We start from the raw sequence: 16,934 nt of genomic DNA, 5'->3' as shown, positions 1-16,934 counted from the left end.
ATGTACGAGGCGAGGCGCTCCGAGTGGAGGGATGTGTGGCATGACATGGAGCCATGGAAATGATCTGCGCAGGGAAGGGTTAGCTCCGCGTTTTAATCGGCATGGTCTCTCCAAGCCATACCGGGTAAACGTTGTGTAACCTTGTGATTACAGCAAAATGTTTTGTTAAAAGCTTTCATCGCATCCTCGTGCATTGTGTGCGAAAATTGCAGCTTCCCTCCGTGTACACAGGATTTCCCAATATGGGCTTATTCTTCAATATCTCCTTGGCCGTTTTCGCGGCCACAGGGTAGGTGGAAATGGCCATTACCTTCGTAGAGAAGAATGGAAAACTGACGGAATCCCAGATCATTCCTGTTCGGCTATGACTCTGGTGGTGAGTCTTTCCCTGCCATAGGAATGGAAGTGCCCTCGAGATGAGACCTGACGCGGATATAGTCATGACCGATGTGATCCAATCACCGCATTTCCTCAGCTTCTTCGATACCTACAAAACATCCCCTATAATAGGCGCGATCAACTCCACATTCTCCGGCGGGGCTGTATTCGGAAGCCTTGTAAGTTGCCGTCGAAATACGAGCCCGCGATGGACACTGACTTTTGCTAGATGGGCGGTCTCACAATGGACCGTTTTGGTAGAAGGAAAACCATCCTCATCGGAGCGACCCTCGCATGTATCGGTGCTATCCTTCAGAGCGCAGCGCAAGCTCTCGCGATGATACTTGTCGGACGTATTCTGGCTGGTTGGGCCGTCGGCGTGCTCTCCATGAGTGTACCTGTTTACCAGACCGAATGCGCTCACCCAAATAATCGAGGATTCATCGTTGGTCTAGCCCAGCAAATGATCGGAGTGGGCTTTATCGTATCCACCTGGGTCGGTTATGGTTCCAGCAAAGTCCCAAAGACAAGCTCATTCTCTTGGCGGTTCCCTCTAGCCTTCCAGGCTCTACCGTGCGTCATTCTGATGGCCGGCATCATGTTCTTCCCCGAGTCCCCTCGGCATCTACTGGAGAAAGACAAAGATGAAGAGGCTATGAGGGTGCTCCGAAAGCTGCACTTTAATGGTCAGAATGAAGATTGGATACAGTCTGAATTCCACGAAATTAAGACCACCATCGCCGCTGAGAAAGCTATCACTGCACCGTAAGTGAACTGGATCCCAAAGGATTTTACATACTAACCTCCTCTCTCTCGTGTAGCGGTTGGCGCATCATGTTTACCGTTAAGCAATGGCGTCTCCGTCTCATGCACGCAACCCTCATGCAAGTTTTTACTCAGATGACCGGGTAAGGCTCAATGCCTATTATCTCAGACTATGGCTAACATCAGCGAAGAATCAATGTTATTAACTATTACCAAACAATCATGTACGAACACCTTGGCATCACAGGTGGTCGCAATTTGTTGGTTACCGGTATCTACAATTGCGTTGGACCTATAACCAGTGAGTTTTTGACATGGATAACTGACGGTATTGACATACTGACGTACCTGCAGATTTTATCTTCATTTCGACCATGCTGGACCGTGTTGGTAGGAAGAAAGTGAGTAAAAAACCTCCACCTTACTTAGAAACTGGCTGATTATCTACAGCCCCTGTTGTTCGGTTCGGTTGCAATCACAATTGCTCTTGTATGTGAGGCCATTCTCAACTCTCAGAACCCTGGTGGCAAAAAGGAAGGACTGTCCATTGGTGGCGTGTTCTTCATATTCCTGGTCACAGTGGTACGTTGTCTGTGCAATTGCAAGAAAAGCCAATGGCTGACTCTCTGCAGATCTTCAGTGTCTCTTTCGGCCCAATTAGCTGGGTCTACGCAAGCGAGATCATGCCTATGCAAATCAGAGCTCGCGGAAGCGCTTTTGGTAAGCCGAATGCCCGCGGCATATACAGTCGGACAAAGCTAACGCTAAATCGTAGCAACTGGGATCGGTAACTGGCTTGTATCCACGATTTGGAGTCAGGTCTCGCCCATCGGGCTGGGTGACATTAGTTGGAAGGTCAGAAGCTGCTGTTCCCTTGCTCTTAACGAAACCTTTTTGTTAACACCAGTCCAGTTTTACTTTGTGTTCGCGGCTTTCAACGTCTGCGTTACGATTCCAACGATTGCCTTGGCTTTCAAGGAGACGAAGAAGCTATCTCTCGAGGAGATCGACCTGCTCTTCTCGGATGGCCGCGCTCTTGGAACCTTGCCGGAGAACATCCATGAGGTCAAGGAAGTGCCAGAGATCTTGACCCATCACCAAAGCAAGGTTTGAGATGTATCCGTTGGGATCGAGTCGGGAAAAGTGATGATTTGAGACGGGACGATTCCCCATGCGGCGTTTGGGTTACGACGTTCTTTCAAGATGATGTATTGTAACGAGTAACGAGTGTTTGCTTAACTGTGTTTCCAGGGCCATAAGGGCAGTGATTTTCGCATCATGCCAAACTGCAGACGATAGACGTTCGATAGTGACGATGTTTGATGGAGGGAGGCCCACGTTGATATCGCGCCAGAAATTCCGGTCGTGTCGGTCAACGGCACCCCGGCCCGCACTTGCCGCAAAAGGAATAGCGCATCTAGCATCTCATGATGCACATCCCACATTTCAATCTCGACATCCATGTTAACTTGGAATATCGGAGCGCTGACCGCTAGTACCTTCTCGCACGGAGCTCTCTGCTTTTAAAATTCGGCTTTGCCTTTCTCTTCCCCGTGTAGTCTACAACTTGTTAAACATCTTCTGCCCCATCAAAAAGCGCCTAAAAACTGCTATTCCTGGCTTTTCTTCATCTCTTTGTTCCACTGGTGTTTTGATCACGAAGGCTCAACATTAGAAGGACCAAAGCGCATCCAATACACGTTCCTGCGTTCACGACCGCGTAACCCTTGCTCATTCCATCACATCCAATTACCGGCACGCGTCCATCTACTTCCGGAACTCATGCCATTAGTTGCAATCCGGCCCCGCAAGCCTCGTTTGAACAAAATCCCGTCAGTGGGGTTGTGGGGTGCGTGTTAGGTCGCATCGATCGATTGACTTCACGACAGAATTTCTACTCGTGTACTTTGTAAAGGACGAATATACGCAGTAAGGCCTCGAATATCACAAACATCAAGACGAGAAGAACGGCTCCAAAGCAATGGAATGGCCAAATAGTTGAAAAACGTGAAAAAAAAGTGGGCTCTCCCACCTATACGTCTGAAGCAGTCCCTTTAATCCATAATATAGTTGCTACTGCAAGCAGTGCTGATGACACAAAGAAACTTCCGCTATTCCTCATGCCCAAAGTCTTAATATTCCACCAGAAATGCCAAACTCGCCCATCTTCAACTAAAACCCTTCGGTGAAGTCCATCAAGGCTTCAAAAAGCTGCGCATCTGGGCTATCGGCAAATCGTGCCACAGCTTCTGCTCGCGACTCGAAAGGAAAACGATCTGCTGTACACAGTTCATTGTCCTCAGGGAGCTCCCCGGTGCGGAAATACTTTCTAACATGCTTCGCAGTGCAGACAGATGGCGCAGCAATAGTAGTATGCTGTGCCTTGTTAGCAGCGTTTAAGAAAGTTCATTCGTCAATAGGACTTACTCCATCAGAATCTAGATGTAAAACACTCGAGCCCGGAAACCGAGTTGCCATCTGCCTCGCGGAACCCAACGGCGTCACAGGATCGTTTGTGTTCCCAATCCATAGAATAGGATGCGTGGTATTGCCCTCAATCGGCTCGGAAAGCCTCCAAGCTGGCTTAATTGCCCATTGTGAGCATGCGAGAGTCGACTCGATGAAGACGTCGCCGATCGTGTAACTTTGCTCCCGCAACCTCTGCCAATACTCCAAGTTTTCCTCGTAACTCTTGCCGTAAACGCCTTCCATATCGGTACACCATATAGCGTCATTAATCTCTTCTTCGGCGAGAGGCAAGGCGAAGTCATGGCAGGTTTCAGACCATGGACCATCCCGTTTGCAATCCTGAGTAGGGTAAATGACTTCACGAGAACCTTGCTTATATTCGGCCAACAAGGTACCGTTGCCCTGTCCAATCTCGAAGATGATTTGGGCAATGTCCATGGAATGCTCGAGCGGGAAATATATAGCCTTGCTCATATGTGAGGAAAGATCGGCGGCAGTGATGACATCGGCTGAATAACGGCCATGCGCTTTTACAGGAATAGGGCGCCTTTGGAGCGTGGCAGTGATATTCTCATAGGTCTTTTTGATAGCCTTTGGACCGTTGGAGGAGTACAACGCGCATTTGTCTGGGCCGGCAGCGTAGCAGTGTTGATAGAAATTTGTCCAAACTTTATCCGCATCAATCAGTCCTGGAAGATAATTGCCTGAGTGGTCAGTATGAATGTTAATTAGATACCGGTGCATGAGTAATACCTCCATAATAATGCTCCGCTTGCACTACGCCGTCAAGCACCACACGCTCAACTCTTTCGGGATGAACTGCAGCGAAAGTTGACCCAAGAACAGTACCATATGAGAAGCCCCAGTACAGCAACTTCTCTTCCCCCTTCTTCCAACGAGTTCGTTCGAGTGCTCCGGAGACCTGGTCTGGTTGTAAAGACATGACGAGCTCAAGTCCTCTTTTTTCACGCCACTCCCCGAGGCGTTCAATGATTGCAATCATGTCTTCAACAACCACCCGCGTGTTCATGTGGCGCCCAACCTCATCGAGTTCCCCTGAAGTGAGCCTTTCGGCGCAGCTCTCAGCAAGAGCTTGCTTCCTCGCCCATAGTGCGGCAAAGGTCTCATTAGAGTGCGGAGTTCCATGGGTCTGACTTTGGATTATCCAGTTTTGCCGTGTGAAATCATCAGGGAAGCAGGAAGCATGAGGAGTTGTTTGATTAACGCCTCGAGGATCGAAGCCAATGATATCATAATTTCGGTCTTCTGCGTCAATTATGGTTTGGATGGATTTGCCATGTTTTCCAGCGAAGCCAGAACCGGAGTTTCCAGGCCCGCCTGGATTGAGCAAGACAGAGCCACCATAGTGCGAATGGGTTATGGGTACCTTTGCTGGTAATCTTGTTATTGCAATGGCAGCACGTCTTGGGTCTGAAGCATTTTGCCAGTCGAGCGGAACACTAAGCCTTGAGCACTCAAACTCTCCATAGCATGGTTGGAAATTTAGGTGCTCCGTTGGTGTGACCTGCAGTCTTTAGTTCACTGCTCCTGGTTCGACTCCTACAACCACTTACCTGTGACCACTTGAAATCTGATCCATAATCGAGGCCTCCGATCGTATCGCCTTCACGCCACCAAATTGTATACAGAAGCCATATGCTGAGACACGCGGCAACCCCATAACCGAACCCTAATCTTTGTTCACGGGTATTATCGGTGGCTCTTTTCCGGAGGTTGGGGCGAAGGAGCGCACTCTTTTCGTCCATTTTCGGCTCCTCTCGAAAAGACCGACGGTGCCTTAACCCAGACATCGGGCTTGCTGGACGGGTGGGTTATAAGGTTTTAGCCTCACGGGTACGGCGGACCAAGCTGAAGATGGAGGTCCCATGATGAGGTGGGGTCTAGCGAATCGCATGGGAGATGCTGGGATTTGCAGCGAAGATTGCCGCTTACCGACCGTTTGCATGACGTGCTTGCGTCACCCTATTTTGCCATCGACACAGACCGCCTTGAGATAGATAAATATTCGAACTTGACAAAATTTGGTATGCCCCTATCGTCTATGTGAATCATCTAATACTCGATACATGAAACGCGCTCGCAAATCTAGAAGCACCTTTGCCGTTTGATAACATTCTTGACTCACTTCTTATGCCTCACTGCCATCTCTCCATCTTTCATCCCATCCTTCTAAAGTCCCAGCGTATTTTCCTACTCCACTTTGCACTCTTAGTCTCAATGCTTGCTTCGTAGACTGTTCATACGCCGCCAAGTTGAGCACATCGCCTCTGGGGTTCCAGCTTCTCAGGACGTTTATTGGGGCTCGTGAGCGCTCAAGGCGGCTCAGGCCCTTGCCGCGACCTCCCGTACGCACCAGAGCATGCTGGTACATCGGGTCCGGGTGTGGATCTGCAATGGAAGTGAAGTCCATCTGGATTACGCTGTTTTCAACACCAGCAAAGATGGAAGGTGAGAACGGAGAAGGCGAGGTCAAGGCATAGATAGGAGAGTCGATGGAGCGGCGGTCAGGTGCACGCCCAGAACGTCCCCGCTGATTGTGGCTTTGGTTGCGTGGGTTGAAGAAAAGGTTCCAGCCGTGGCTATCAGAAGTTCCGGTTTCAGGATGGACATCATCCGTGATGAGGCCATTTTCTTCCGGGCCAGTATTTTCCAAAGTTGGCATCCCGACGTCGGCATAGTGATACGCTCTTCCGCCTCCTACGCGAAGGTCAAAGAACTTGACCATGCTGTGACGTGAGCTTCCCACGACTAGTCTCTCCCTTGCAATGGGTTGTAGAGCGTACACCGCGCCGTCATCTGTTGGATCCCAGTAACAAGACTCGTACGCTGCTGGTGAACGCATATCATGCACTCGCACAACACCATCATAGCCACCGCTGAGGAATATGTTGGGGTCATTCCTGTCCGGATCGACAGTAGATGGCAACGTGGCAATAGAGTAAACTGACGACTGCTTTGCCGTTGTTTCCACATTGTCCACCCGCTCGTCGACCACTCCCAACCCAGTCCCGTCTATTCCAAATTTACGAATAGGGTCTTTCGCAATGCCAGTCGGCGTTACCGAATAGACGTGAACAGGTTCAGTTGAAGGACCCAGTCCTACAGCTAAAGTGACTGGTGACAAGAAACGAGTTGACCAGATGCGACAAGTCTTAGTAGGCTCTGGTGAGATTTTCAGATGGCCGACGGATTCTACATCATTCGGATTCCCTTGGCGGTATACCGGATACAGTGCCACCGTTGAATCGGAAAAGGCTGCTGCAAGCAACGGGTTCGAAGACTGTGATACATCTGTTGCTCGAACAGAGCGCTTGTTCGTGGCATATATTGCTCGCCTTGCACTTACCTGACCACCTAACCCAAAGTTGACCAGGTTGAGGTCTCCATTTGCCGTCCCAAGGATTATAGACTGTCTGTCGAGCCCTCTGTACCCCGCAAACTCGGACTCCCTCTGCCAAGGCCTTAGAATATTGAGGCAGGTTATGTCGTCGCGTCCTTCGTGGGCGCCAGGCATCTTGAAGGTAAACCAGCTTGACTTGTGATGATACTGGTCGAAGCAACGTTGACGCACATCAGGTGATGCCTTTTCCCATTGCTTCTCCACTCCTGGCCCCGTTACATTCTTGCGTATGAGGAGCTGCGCTCCGGCACTCCAAACCAGTATCTCTTCTCTCTCACGCCGTCTGCCTTTGTTTACGTCTTCGTATGAGTCAAGGCTAGGCTGGAAGCCCATGGTTTGCCCCCGTGGCTTTTCCCATCCCGCCAGCTGTTTGCCAGTATTCAACGAAGTGATGGAGCCTCGAGGCTCAATGTAACGGGATACGAAGGCTTTGCGGTCCCAGTTTCGGGATAGGGTTGTCAAGCTGTGAGCGCTATAGCGCGCAGGGCGGTCATCCTGTGGGTACGAGGGAAAGCGGGTGCGAAGAAATATCTTCCATCCTTCCTTGTCGACAAAGGCGTGGAGCTTGCGGCAGGTGAGCGACAGTTGGCCAACGTTGTGGGCGGTTGGCAGGTATTCGACTATGTGGGAGAGGAGCTCGAAGGGGAGGTCCGGTAGCATAGTAGTGAAGCGGGAGTTGGCGGGAGTGATGGAAGCCGATGATTGCGGCTCGTGGTTGCATCATCGCCTCTACGCATGACTCAAGCTCGGCCCGCCCCGTCGCCAACCACCGACTCATGCATCAATTACAAACCTTCTCTGCTCTCCGACCTGTCTACTCTACAACCTCAGCTACACCTGTCACCCCTGACGCATTGTTCGGCAATTGTCAATGCCTGTCCGTTGAGTGAGTACCCACTAAACATGGGTCATGGCTGTACCTTCGACAACACTGCTACCTGCTGCAGCATGAGCCCCAACCAAGGCGTCCCAATAACCGGCAATTCTTTCTGCGGGGTGTCATTTTCTCCGCATCTGGGGTTCATTTACCCGGGCAATATGGTAGTACAAGGTCCCTCTCCCGTCTCATAAACCTGCAGTTTCTGTTGTCCAACATGTCTCTGAGTTCTGTCCCTTCCGCCTCGCCCTCGTATATCTCACCATGAAGTTCTGGACTCTTTTGGCTTCCTTTGCATTCACATCCTTGTCACTCCTCCCGTCATGCACCTCCCAATCTACTCGAAACTCCAGTTACACGAATCCCATCTTTCCAGGTTTTCATCCTGATCCAAGCTGCATCTTTGTTCCGGAGTGGAACAGTACCTTTTTCTGCGCAACGTCCAGTTTCCTTGCATTTCCCGGTATACCTATCTATGCCAGCAGAGATCTCCAGAACTGGAAATTGATTGGCAACGTTTTGAGTCGTCCTGAACAGCTGCCGGAGCTAGCCAACACTGCCAAGCAAACCAGCGGTATCTGGGCTCCTACTATCAGATATCACAATGGCACGTTTTACCTGGCGACAACCTTAGTCCACGATGATAAGGACGCCGCAGATCCTGCTCGCTGGGATAACATTGTTTTCTCATCAAACGATCCGTACGATGCCTCCTCCTGGAGTGATGCGGTCCATTTTGATTTTGCAGGGTACGACACCAGCCTCTTCTGGGATGAGGATGGCCAGGCCTACGCCACAGGGTCTCATTACTTTCGCGTCCGACCGGGCATGGATCAAGCCACCATCGATCTAAAAACAGGGGACGTTGGTGAGTTTGCCACTATCTGGACTGGCACAGGCGGTCATGCACCAGAAGGACCTCATGTATACAAAAAAGACGGATATTACTATCTCATGATAGCGGAAGGAGGTACAGGGGTAACCCACATGGAAACCATTGCCAGATCGACCGCTATTAATGGTCCTTACACTGCCAATCCAGCGAACCCGATCCTGACAAACGCAAACACCACTGAATATTTCCAGACTGTGGGCCATGCCGACTTATTCCAGGATGCCTCTGGGGCTTGGTGGGGCGTGGCCTTGGCCACTCGATCGGGCCCCAAGCATGTCACGTATCCCATGGGGCGGGAGAGCGTTCTGTACCCTGTTACCTGGGATGAAGGGCAGTGGCCGGTGCTTTCTCCGGTCCGAGGGTCGATGGAAGGCTGGACCTTCCCGCCGTCAGATACAGCCATCCCTGGAAATGGGCCTTTCATCTCGTCTCCCGACGCAGTGGACTTTGATCCCGGTTCAGATCTCCCTTTGCATTTTCTGCACTGGCGCTTCCCCCAAGCGGATGCATACGCTGTGTCTCCTCCAGGTCACCCGAATAGTTTGCGCCTCAAGCCTTCGACGCTGAACCTGACCGGCTATGATGCCGATACCGCGCCAGGCGGTCAGACTCTGATCGCCCGCCGCCAAGAAGACACATACTTGACCTTCAGCGTAGATTTGGAGTTTTCCCCCGAGCAGAAAGACGATGAAGCAGGCGTGACTGTGTTTCTGACGCAGAACCAACACATTGATCTCGGCCTCGTACTTTTACCCACTAACGGCAGTCTAACGCCGCATCTCCGCTTGCGCTCCCAAAGCTCTAACTCTGTGCCCGGGCCCGTCACCTTGTCTTTGCCTGCTTCATGGCAGCAGCAAAGCATTCGGATGGAGATAAAGGCAACAAACGACACGCACTACGCTTTCTCAGCTGGGCCGACCACAAATACGTCGGAGAAGCAGACGGTAGGTTATGTGCCAGCAAGCGCAGTGAGCGGAGGCTTTACCGGTGAGTAATCGCCCGCAGAAACCGTGTAGCAATTAGGGTCGATGTCTAACACAATGATCCAGGCGCACTGGTAGGCGTGTACGCGACGAGCAACGGCGGCAACGGCACAAGCGAAGCGTATGTGCAGCGGTGGAGGTACGAAGGGCAAGGCCAACGCACCGAATGAAGCCATTGAAAAACCATGTGTAGCCAAGTATAGCCAAAGAACCACAGCAAGACGCAAAAGCATCCTCGCACCCGTCGCGTGCCTTTCCCCGTGACATGAATCGCACAGCACGTTGCGCGCGCGCGCGAGCGGGCTGGAATGCACCATGGACCATGGCTGCGCGCACAGCCTCGCAACCAGACTTTGGAGGAGCGGAGTCTAGGTAAAGTAGCAGCCAACCTCACCTAACCCAGCGCGCGCGCGCCCGCCACCCCAGCCAACTGAGAAGAGAAGGCCCACCAGCCGCGTTCCGTCTGGTAGGCGTACTGTAGCCGTATGGAGGGCGCGTAGAGTACTCGTATACTGTACATAGTGTAGCAGGGGGCACAGATCCCGCTACCCCACGGGGCCATGACTCGCGCTCGCGCACTCCTACGTCATCACTCCGCCCACCCGCAACGAGAACGACCTACGCCCGTTGCGCCCACACGCATAGGTAGGTACTCCGCCCAAACATCCCCGACGACAACGCGACCAGCGCGCCGGGCGAGGCGAGTGCGCGCGTGCGTGGCCGAAGACGAAGACGAGGCTGTGCTGCCTTGGCTCTTGGCCTGGGGATCCAGCGCCCTGGGCAGCAGGCAGGCCGCTAGGAGAGGGGTGAGTGTACGAGTGCGTAGCACTGCGCGCCCGCCGTGCCCCGCCGTGTCGTCCGCCTTATCGATAGGCTGCGCGCGCCGGCCACCGTTATCTCGTCGTGGGCCGCTCCCGTGCGCGTTCATCCATCGCGCGCTTTGGTTTATCAAGTTGGCTTACTTACTTACCGGACATCCATCCCTTCATCCAACTGTTCACACCCTCACGTCCTACCTACTCGACCTACATTACCTACCTACCTACCTAACTCAACGCCATCGCCACCATCACCACCACCCACGCCATGCTCTCCCTGCCCCTCCTTCTCCTCCTCCTCCCCCCCATCCTCCTCCTCTACTACCTCCACCACCACGTCCACCACCGCACCCGCACCTCCCGCCCCTCCTCACTCGCACACATCCCCCCCGCACACCCCCTAGCGCCCTACACGCCCCTCTGGATCCTCTACACGCGGCACCAGCAACGCGAGCTGCGCACCATCGACGCGGCGCACGCGCGTCTCGGCCCCGTCGTCCGTCTCGCGCCGAACGAGCTCAGCGTCGTGTGTGTGGGTCCTGGAGGCTTGGGGGGGATCTATACAAGCGGCTGGGACAAGAGCGAGTGGTATGCGTTTTTTGCGAATTATGGGTGAGTGGTGTTGTTGTTGTTTGCTTAGTGTGTTTTTGTTTGTTTGTTTGTTTGTTTGTTTGTTTAGTTTCTTGTTGGGGGTTGTGTGTGTAAGGGTTGTGGTGCTGGGGATGGATGGAAGGCCTGATGATGCAGGTGGGCGGGTGAGGTTGGTTTGCTTTTTTGTTTTTTTTTTTTGCTTTGTTGTTCGAGGCTGCTGTTGTGTCTTTTCTGGCTTGCTGGTGTTGGGACATGTTTGTTTTTGACGCGGCGGCTGCTGCTGCTGCTGCTACTGCCGCTTGAGCCTGCTGAGGCGGGAGAGGGTGAGACGGGTGGCTGCACTGCGCGGATGCGGATGCGGGCCTGGCAGGCGGGCGGCCTGGCGGGTGGGACGAGCGTGCATTGAGTGTGCCCGTACCTTGCGCCTTTTCCTTTTCCCATCCCCTGCCTCTGGCTTGCCTACCTACCTACTACTTACATGTGAAATGAAGCCGTTCTGATCAGTCCGTCTCAGTGTTCCACCGATGTTCGCGACGATTCCCTCTAAGCGACATGCTGCCCGCAAACGCATGCTCAGCAATGTCTACTCCAAGTCCGCCATTCAGTCGTCGCCGTCTCTCCGCGCTGCCACCAGCGTTATCCTGCATGGCCGTCTACTTCCCCTTCTCGCTGATTTGTCGTCCCAGTCCGGCGATGCGGCGGGTATCATCGACATCTACAACCTTTTCGCCGCCTTGACTATGGATTTCATCACTGCCTACCTGTTTGGCCTCTCGGCCAGCACAAACTTTGTGCAAGACACGACAGCCAGGGACGAATACCTGCGTCTGTACAGATGTCGTCAAGACTTTTCGTTTTGGCCACAGGAACTGCCCAAGTTGACCAGTTTCTTGGCGAAGATGGGCCTAAGGCTAGTTCCCAAGTTTGTTGACGAAGCGAATGCGTCCCTTGAGGCTTTTAACAGCCGTATGTGTGAAAAAGCGCGCACTGTCGCAGCAAAGACGTCGGCAGTGGAGCACCCGGAAGAGTATCCCGCCGTGTATGCACAAATGCAGGCTGCGATGGCGAGAGATCAGGAAAAGGCATCCGGAAATGGCATGGCCCCACTGAATGACGAGGAGCAGCAGACTGAGATGGCGTCCGAGTTCCTGGATCACTCGTCAGCGGGGTTTGAGACGTCAAGCATCACGCTGGCGTACTTTGCACACGAAATCTCGCAGCGCCCGGAGCTGCAGGACAGGCTTCGCGAAGAACTGCGCTCTCTCGATCCGCCGCTCACGCTCGACTCGAAGCCCGAATTGCCCAGCGCCAAGGCCCTCGACGCGTTGCCGTTGCTGCAGGCGACTTTGCAGGAGACACTGCGGCTCCACGCCGCGATACCTGGGCCGCAACCACGAGTCACTCCGGCCAAGGGAGCGTCATTGGGACCGGCGGGGCGGGAATACAGCGACTTGCCGGGCGGAGTGAAGGTGATGAGCCAGGCGTGGAGCTTACATGGCAACGAGGAGGTGTTTCCCGAGGCGGAGAAGTGGGTGCCGGAGAGATGGTTGGATAGCAAAGGTGAGCTGCTGACGGCGGAGAGCTCGGAGGGCGGAGAGAGGTATAGGGAGATGATGCGGTGGTTCTGGGCGTTTGGCAGCGGCGGGCGGATGTGCGTGGGCAGTCACCTCGCGGTTTATCGTAAGTGGGCAATCGGCGTGACCTACAGCTCGTACCTAGTGACACTTTGACTGACGCGAGATTGTTAGAGATGAAAGCGATAATCGCGGGCGTGTGGACGGGCCACTCGACGAGCATAGTGGGGACGAATATGATGGAGCAGATGGATAGGTACACGGCACCGCCGTCGGGGTCACGGCTGGTGGTGCGGGTGCGGGTAGAGTAGAGTACCTAGTCGAAGCGAGAGCGGGCGGAGCGTCGGGCCTCGCGATCAACGGCGTGGCTGCAGCGATGCAGCGATGCGGTGAGGGCGGGCAGAGTGGTACAGGCTGGGCTGGTTTTATGACATGTTTCGCCTGCAGGTGACTGTGCGACGCAGAAAACGAGAGTTTGGAATGATGTTAAGTTAAGAGGAGAGCTGCGGCATGGTTGTCGTCGTCGTCGTTGTTGTCGTTGTTGTCCTCACGTCCTCGTCCTCGTCCTTGTCCTCGTCTCTCGCTCCCTCTCTCGCTATCTCTCTCGCTCTCTCTACTCCCTCTCGCAAACAGCAAAAAGGCTTCCATTGCACCCGGCCGCGCGCAGCCCAGCCTGCGCGCTACCACGCACGCACATGTCTTCCTTGCATCGTCGAGAGCATAAATAATAAGTTAGGTTGGCAGCCCCCGCGCTTGGCTCTTCGGGCGGCCTAGCAAAGTCCGCGCCTCGCGATTCGCCCGACAAGTCTGGTAGCGAAATCGCCCAGCAAAAGCTCTTCAGCAAGCAGCAGCATGCGCGCAGTGATGCTGTGACTCTTCATCATCTCGACACGTCTTCAAGGAGCATCATCGTGCCGCACGTGGAGTCGCGCCCGCATCCGTCGTCACCACCTGAGCCTATTGCCCGCGACGCAACCGTATCGAGCCATCGGATGTCCGGGGAAGCCGCGACCTCTTTCCATCGCACCTTCCACCGTGGAGCCGCACCTTCTTCTCTCTCTTCTCTTGTCTCTTCCATTCTTCCTCTCCTCCTCTACACTACTCGCCTCGCCTCGATGCTTGAGGCCAGGCCGTCCACTTCTCCTCCACTTCCCCTGCACCGCCACTTTTTTTCTTCCCTAGACTTTTCTTTTTTTCTTTTCTTTCCTTCTTAGTCGACCGTTGACGTTGTTGACGTTGACTCGGCGCTCCGCAACGTGGCCCTTCCATCCTCAGCCCTTGGTGTAGTCATCGCTTCCCCTCTCAACCTTGGTTTGGGGCGGGGCGCCTGCCGCATTGTCTTCTGTTGTTCTTCTGGCTGCCCGAACTGCTTCCCTTCTCAAATAAATTCCGAGCCTCCTTCGGTGCCCCAAACTACCCTCGTAGCGTTAAGTAGCAACCGCGGGTCTTTCTCTTCCAGTCCCTCAGTTCCCTCGACACTACCGTCCTCGCTCTCCGCTACTTCCTTTCTTCGCCCATCACCCAAGGTTACGCCTGTTCTTCCCAGTCTGGAAAGAGGCCCTTCGAAACGCGTGCGCGAGGCAAAACACTCCATGGCGGGGAACTCCATGACGGGGATACCCATGTATACCTACTTCCCAGGGCCGACGTTCCCGCCTTCTGTCCCGCTCCAGCCCAGAGCCGCGAGCGCCAGCTTCGAGATTAACAGGTACGACAGAAGCTCGTCGCCATCTGCTGCGGCTACGGCTCTCCAGCAAGAACGAAGCGCAACAACTGATCGTGACGTTCAAATTAGTGGCGATGTAACTTTGTCGATTCGCCAGCAGCCCAAGGAGGCCCTCGTCTGCCAGGATGGAAAAGAGAAAAGCAAGTGCCTCCCGCAATGCGCGTCGCGGCAACAACATCAACTAACTGCGGCCATGCTATTAGCTCGGAAACCGGTGGATCCTCCCCCAATCCTACAGCTTAAGATTCGAGCCAGTGCCGATCCCCAACAGTAAGTAGGCCTTCCCGCCAGGAGGCCCGCCACATGCTTATTTATCTCATCGCCGCAACAGACATTTCATGCAGAGCCCGTACCTGTTCATGTGCTGTTGCTTGGTGGGTGCCAAAGACGAAGAAGACCAGCCCACTTCCAAGAACGGTGACAATGCTCTGGCCGGTACTGTTGTCTCTTCGCTTCATCGCCTAAAGGACGTTGACAATCACGGTAACTTGTCTCCCTGCCACAACTTCGATCAGAAGAGTTCGTCGTTGACAGGCCCCTCAGACGGCGCTTTCTTCGTCTTTGGTGACATTTCGGTCAAACAGTTGGGCCAGCACCGCCTCCGCTTCAGCTTATTCGACCTGCATAAGTAAGCATCGCTATCTCGACTTTGAAGGCTTGTCAAGCGGCTGACGACATTGTAGAAATAGCGGCGATGTTGTCTTCCTCTCAACCATCATCTCTGAGCCCTTCAGAGGTATGTATCTAATTTCGCTACTTCGCACCCCACTAACAAGGATTTTGCCAGTTGTTGCTCCCAAGGACTTTCGTGGGATGGAAGAGTCGACTTACCTCTCTCGTGCATTCTCTGACCAGGGCGTCCGTCTTAGGCTGCGCAAGGAGCCAAGGACCGTGATGAGGTGAGATCAAGGTCGTTTCACTGAGAGAGGACGTGTGCTGATATTAATGTACAGCGGCAGCAAGAGGTCGTTCTACGGTGAGAACCAGAAGCCAACTCCTACTCAACCACCCGCAGGCACGGTGACGTCTTCAACCAGCCAGTATCAGACCAGTGACTACCATCACGGTACACATACGGAAGATGATGCCAGAATCAACAAGCGGCCTAAACCGGACGCGTTTTCATCTTCCCCTTCGAATAGCCTGGCGGTTCGAGCGCCAAATAACTGGCATTCTAGTAGTATGCATCAGCAGTGGCCCGGCAACAATGGCTATGGTAATTTAACTGGTACCGGAATCCAACGCACCACGGACTACCACCTACAACCCTTCACTGGCGTGACAGGGGGGGTTCCACCATATCCCGCGTCCACAAACAACCTCGCGCCACTGCTTTCGCCCACCAACCTGGGCGGACGCGGGTATTCGACCCTGGGCCAACGCGGGTCGTTCCCCAACGTGACATTGCCCGGGGAGTACAACAGCGAAAGCATCGGTGCCGGACTCGACGACCTTCACGGGTTCACTGGGAGCGAACATCAACCAAGTGTCGATGCAACCGCCGACAGCACAGAGCTCAAGGGGTTTACGGACCAGCAAACTCCTCAAAGTTTTACGCATGCTGGTGATGCCAGTGTTCGCGGCGCGGTGCAATCTCCCGAGTACATGCGTGCCGGATTTCCACATGCCTACCATGCCTCACTCGCTCGCCCTCAAATAAATCCGTACGAAATGTACAGCGCCGCTGGTCGAGGCAGTGTCTCTTCGGGGTTCCCTGGCTATAACAACGCTCCTATGAGCCATTATCAAGAGCGAGTTCAACAAGCTCACCAACGTTTCCAAGATCAGCTGCCCTTGTCAGGCGAAGGCGACGATGGCAATATTGGGCCTCGTCATGATTTGGGCCCTCCTTACAATCCCCCACACCCGGAACATTTTGGAGAAACTGAGTAAATGTCCAGTAACAGTCGTGGCGCGGTGCAGAGATTCCCCCTTTCTTATTCACTGTCTGTTGTCTTGAGCTTTCTACTTCTGCTGATCGCTTCTCCCGGATTGCTCGCTTCTACCCCTGCGCATTATGGATGAGATTTTGGCGCATGCCCGGAGGATTCTTTTTCAAAACGCATCAACGGGCGCTCAACGGTAATTACCTCGGCTGGCGGTCTCGTGGACGGTGGGTCTTTGATACGTGAGCTTGTTGCTCTCCCACTGGTGTTTGGCGTTGCATAGCCGGCGCGGGTGGGGACAAAGATGTCATGGGGCGGGCTATCTGATATTTTTCTTTCTTTGCAATGCTCTTTCTCAGTCTGATATCTGGGCAGGTTTCCTTTCACCCTTCATTTTTTTTCGGTTTCTGCGTCCTTTAGCATTCTGCCAAAAGTCCCTGAGAATGATCCCTTGTAGAAGCTGCTGGCCTCGCGGCCATTTTCTTCCTGGTGGATACTAGTCATAATGGGGAGAGGCACAACGATCGAGCATGTAACTAGCTACTTGTCTT

The 16,934-nt window shown here is 53.6% G+C and overlaps 6 protein-coding genes across 6 annotated transcripts; 4 read left to right on the top strand and 2 right to left on the bottom strand.

The window, feature by feature from the left end:
• Positions 1 to 242: 242 nt before the first annotated feature.
• Positions 243 to 2,256, top strand: K452DRAFT_313419 (uncharacterized protein; the record flags this gene model as incomplete). Its single annotated transcript, XM_033543663.1, has 11 exons — positions 243 to 289; positions 348 to 376; positions 439 to 557; positions 608 to 1,143; positions 1,200 to 1,286; positions 1,335 to 1,444; positions 1,498 to 1,544; positions 1,594 to 1,725; positions 1,776 to 1,863; positions 1,919 to 1,998; positions 2,056 to 2,256. 11 exons carry the CDS (start codon positions 243 to 245, stop codon positions 2,254 to 2,256), a joined length of 1,476 nt encoding a protein of 491 aa, XP_033391895.1.
• Positions 2,257 to 3,130: 874 nt separating this feature from the next.
• Positions 3,131 to 5,465, bottom strand: K452DRAFT_292629 (uncharacterized protein). The gene is made up of 4 exons (XM_033541409.1): positions 5,187 to 5,465; positions 4,366 to 5,137; positions 3,571 to 4,316; positions 3,131 to 3,519 (listed from the first exon to the last, which is right to left on the bottom strand). The coding sequence occupies exons 1-4, from the start codon at positions 5,376 to 5,378 to the stop codon at positions 3,316 to 3,318; spliced, it is 1,914 nt and encodes a 637-aa protein (XP_033391894.1). The 5' UTR covers positions 5,379 to 5,465; the 3' UTR covers positions 3,131 to 3,315.
• A 153-nt stretch (positions 5,466 to 5,618) lies between these two features.
• K452DRAFT_292628 (uncharacterized protein) lies at positions 5,619 to 7,698 on the bottom strand. The gene has a single exon (XM_033541408.1). It carries the CDS (start codon positions 7,691 to 7,693, stop codon positions 5,762 to 5,764), a length of 1,932 nt encoding a protein of 643 aa, XP_033391893.1. The 5' UTR covers positions 7,694 to 7,698; the 3' UTR covers positions 5,619 to 5,761.
• Positions 7,699 to 7,993: 295 nt separating this feature from the next.
• Positions 7,994 to 10,025, top strand: K452DRAFT_280392 (glycoside hydrolase family 43 protein). Its single transcript, XM_033539452.1, has 2 exons — positions 7,994 to 9,792; positions 9,855 to 10,025. The coding sequence occupies exons 1-2, from the start codon at positions 8,175 to 8,177 to the stop codon at positions 9,956 to 9,958; spliced, it is 1,722 nt and encodes a 573-aa protein (XP_033391892.1). The 5' UTR covers positions 7,994 to 8,174; the 3' UTR covers positions 9,959 to 10,025.
• Positions 10,026 to 10,956: 931 nt separating this feature from the next.
• K452DRAFT_140447 (uncharacterized protein) lies at positions 10,957 to 13,182 on the top strand. The gene is made up of 3 exons (XM_033535402.1): positions 10,957 to 11,366; positions 11,712 to 12,877; positions 12,946 to 13,182. Exons 1-3 carry the CDS (start codon positions 11,197 to 11,199, stop codon positions 13,080 to 13,082), a joined length of 1,473 nt encoding a protein of 490 aa, XP_033391891.1. The 5' UTR covers positions 10,957 to 11,196; the 3' UTR covers positions 13,083 to 13,182.
• A 992-nt stretch (positions 13,183 to 14,174) lies between these two features.
• K452DRAFT_140420 (uncharacterized protein) lies at positions 14,175 to 16,639 on the top strand. The gene is made up of 6 exons (XM_033535401.1): positions 14,175 to 14,767; positions 14,829 to 14,980; positions 15,041 to 15,125; positions 15,181 to 15,233; positions 15,285 to 15,396; positions 15,451 to 16,639. Exons 1-6 carry the CDS (start codon positions 14,364 to 14,366, stop codon positions 16,388 to 16,390), a joined length of 1,746 nt encoding a protein of 581 aa, XP_033391890.1. The 5' UTR covers positions 14,175 to 14,363; the 3' UTR covers positions 16,391 to 16,639.
• Positions 16,640 to 16,934: the final 295 nt, after the last annotated feature.

Source organism: Aplosporella prunicola (assembly GCF_010093885.1).
Source record: "Aplosporella prunicola CBS 121167 unplaced genomic scaffold K452scaffold_58, whole genome shotgun sequence".
Classification (NCBI taxonomy): Eukaryota; Fungi; Ascomycota; class Dothideomycetes; order Botryosphaeriales; family Aplosporellaceae; genus Aplosporella; species Aplosporella prunicola.
Note: the sequence above shows the minus strand (reverse complement) of the source record. Positions and strands in the feature narration are given on the sequence as shown.

What these genes read in the sequence shown, in the direction of transcription:
- K452DRAFT_292629 (XM_033541409.1), bottom strand. Translation starts at nt 5,378, where the DNA reads ATGGACGAAAAGAGTGCGCTCCTTCGCCCCAACCTCCGGAAAAGAGCC. An exon ending in CAGATTTCAAGTGGTCACAG is followed by an intron (nt 5,138 to 5,186) that starts GTAAGTGGTTGT and finishes TAAAGACTGCAG; the next exon opens with GTCACACCAACGGAGCACCT. An exon ending in AGCGGAGCATTATTATGGAG is followed by an intron (nt 4,317 to 4,365) that starts GTATTACTCATG and finishes CTGACCACTCAG; the next exon opens with GCAATTATCTTCCAGGACTG.
- K452DRAFT_292628 (XM_033541408.1), bottom strand. Translation starts at nt 7,693, where the DNA reads ATGCTACCGGACCTCCCCTTCGAGCTCCTCTCCCACATAGTCGAATAC.
- K452DRAFT_280392 (XM_033539452.1), top strand. Translation starts at nt 8,175, where the DNA reads ATGAAGTTCTGGACTCTTTTGGCTTCCTTTGCATTCACATCCTTGTCA. An exon ending in AGTGAGCGGAGGCTTTACCG is followed by an intron (nt 9,793 to 9,854) that starts GTGAGTAATCGC and finishes ACAATGATCCAG; the next exon opens with GCGCACTGGTAGGCGTGTAC.
- K452DRAFT_140447 (XM_033535402.1), top strand. Translation starts at nt 11,197, where the DNA reads ATGCGTTTTTTGCGAATTATGGGTGAGTGGTGTTGTTGTTGTTTGCTT. An exon ending in GATGCAGGTGGGCGGGTGAG is followed by an intron (nt 11,367 to 11,711) that starts GTTGGTTTGCTT and finishes AGTCCGTCTCAG; the next exon opens with TGTTCCACCGATGTTCGCGA. An exon ending in CAGTCACCTCGCGGTTTATC is followed by an intron (nt 12,878 to 12,945) that starts GTAAGTGGGCAA and finishes CGAGATTGTTAG; the next exon opens with AGATGAAAGCGATAATCGCG.
- K452DRAFT_140420 (XM_033535401.1), top strand. Translation starts at nt 14,364, where the DNA reads ATGGCGGGGAACTCCATGACGGGGATACCCATGTATACCTACTTCCCA. An exon ending in AGCTTATTCGACCTGCATAA is followed by an intron (nt 15,126 to 15,180) that starts GTAAGCATCGCT and finishes ACGACATTGTAG; the next exon opens with AAATAGCGGCGATGTTGTCT. An exon ending in CATCTCTGAGCCCTTCAGAG is followed by an intron (nt 15,234 to 15,284) that starts GTATGTATCTAA and finishes GGATTTTGCCAG; the next exon opens with TTGTTGCTCCCAAGGACTTT.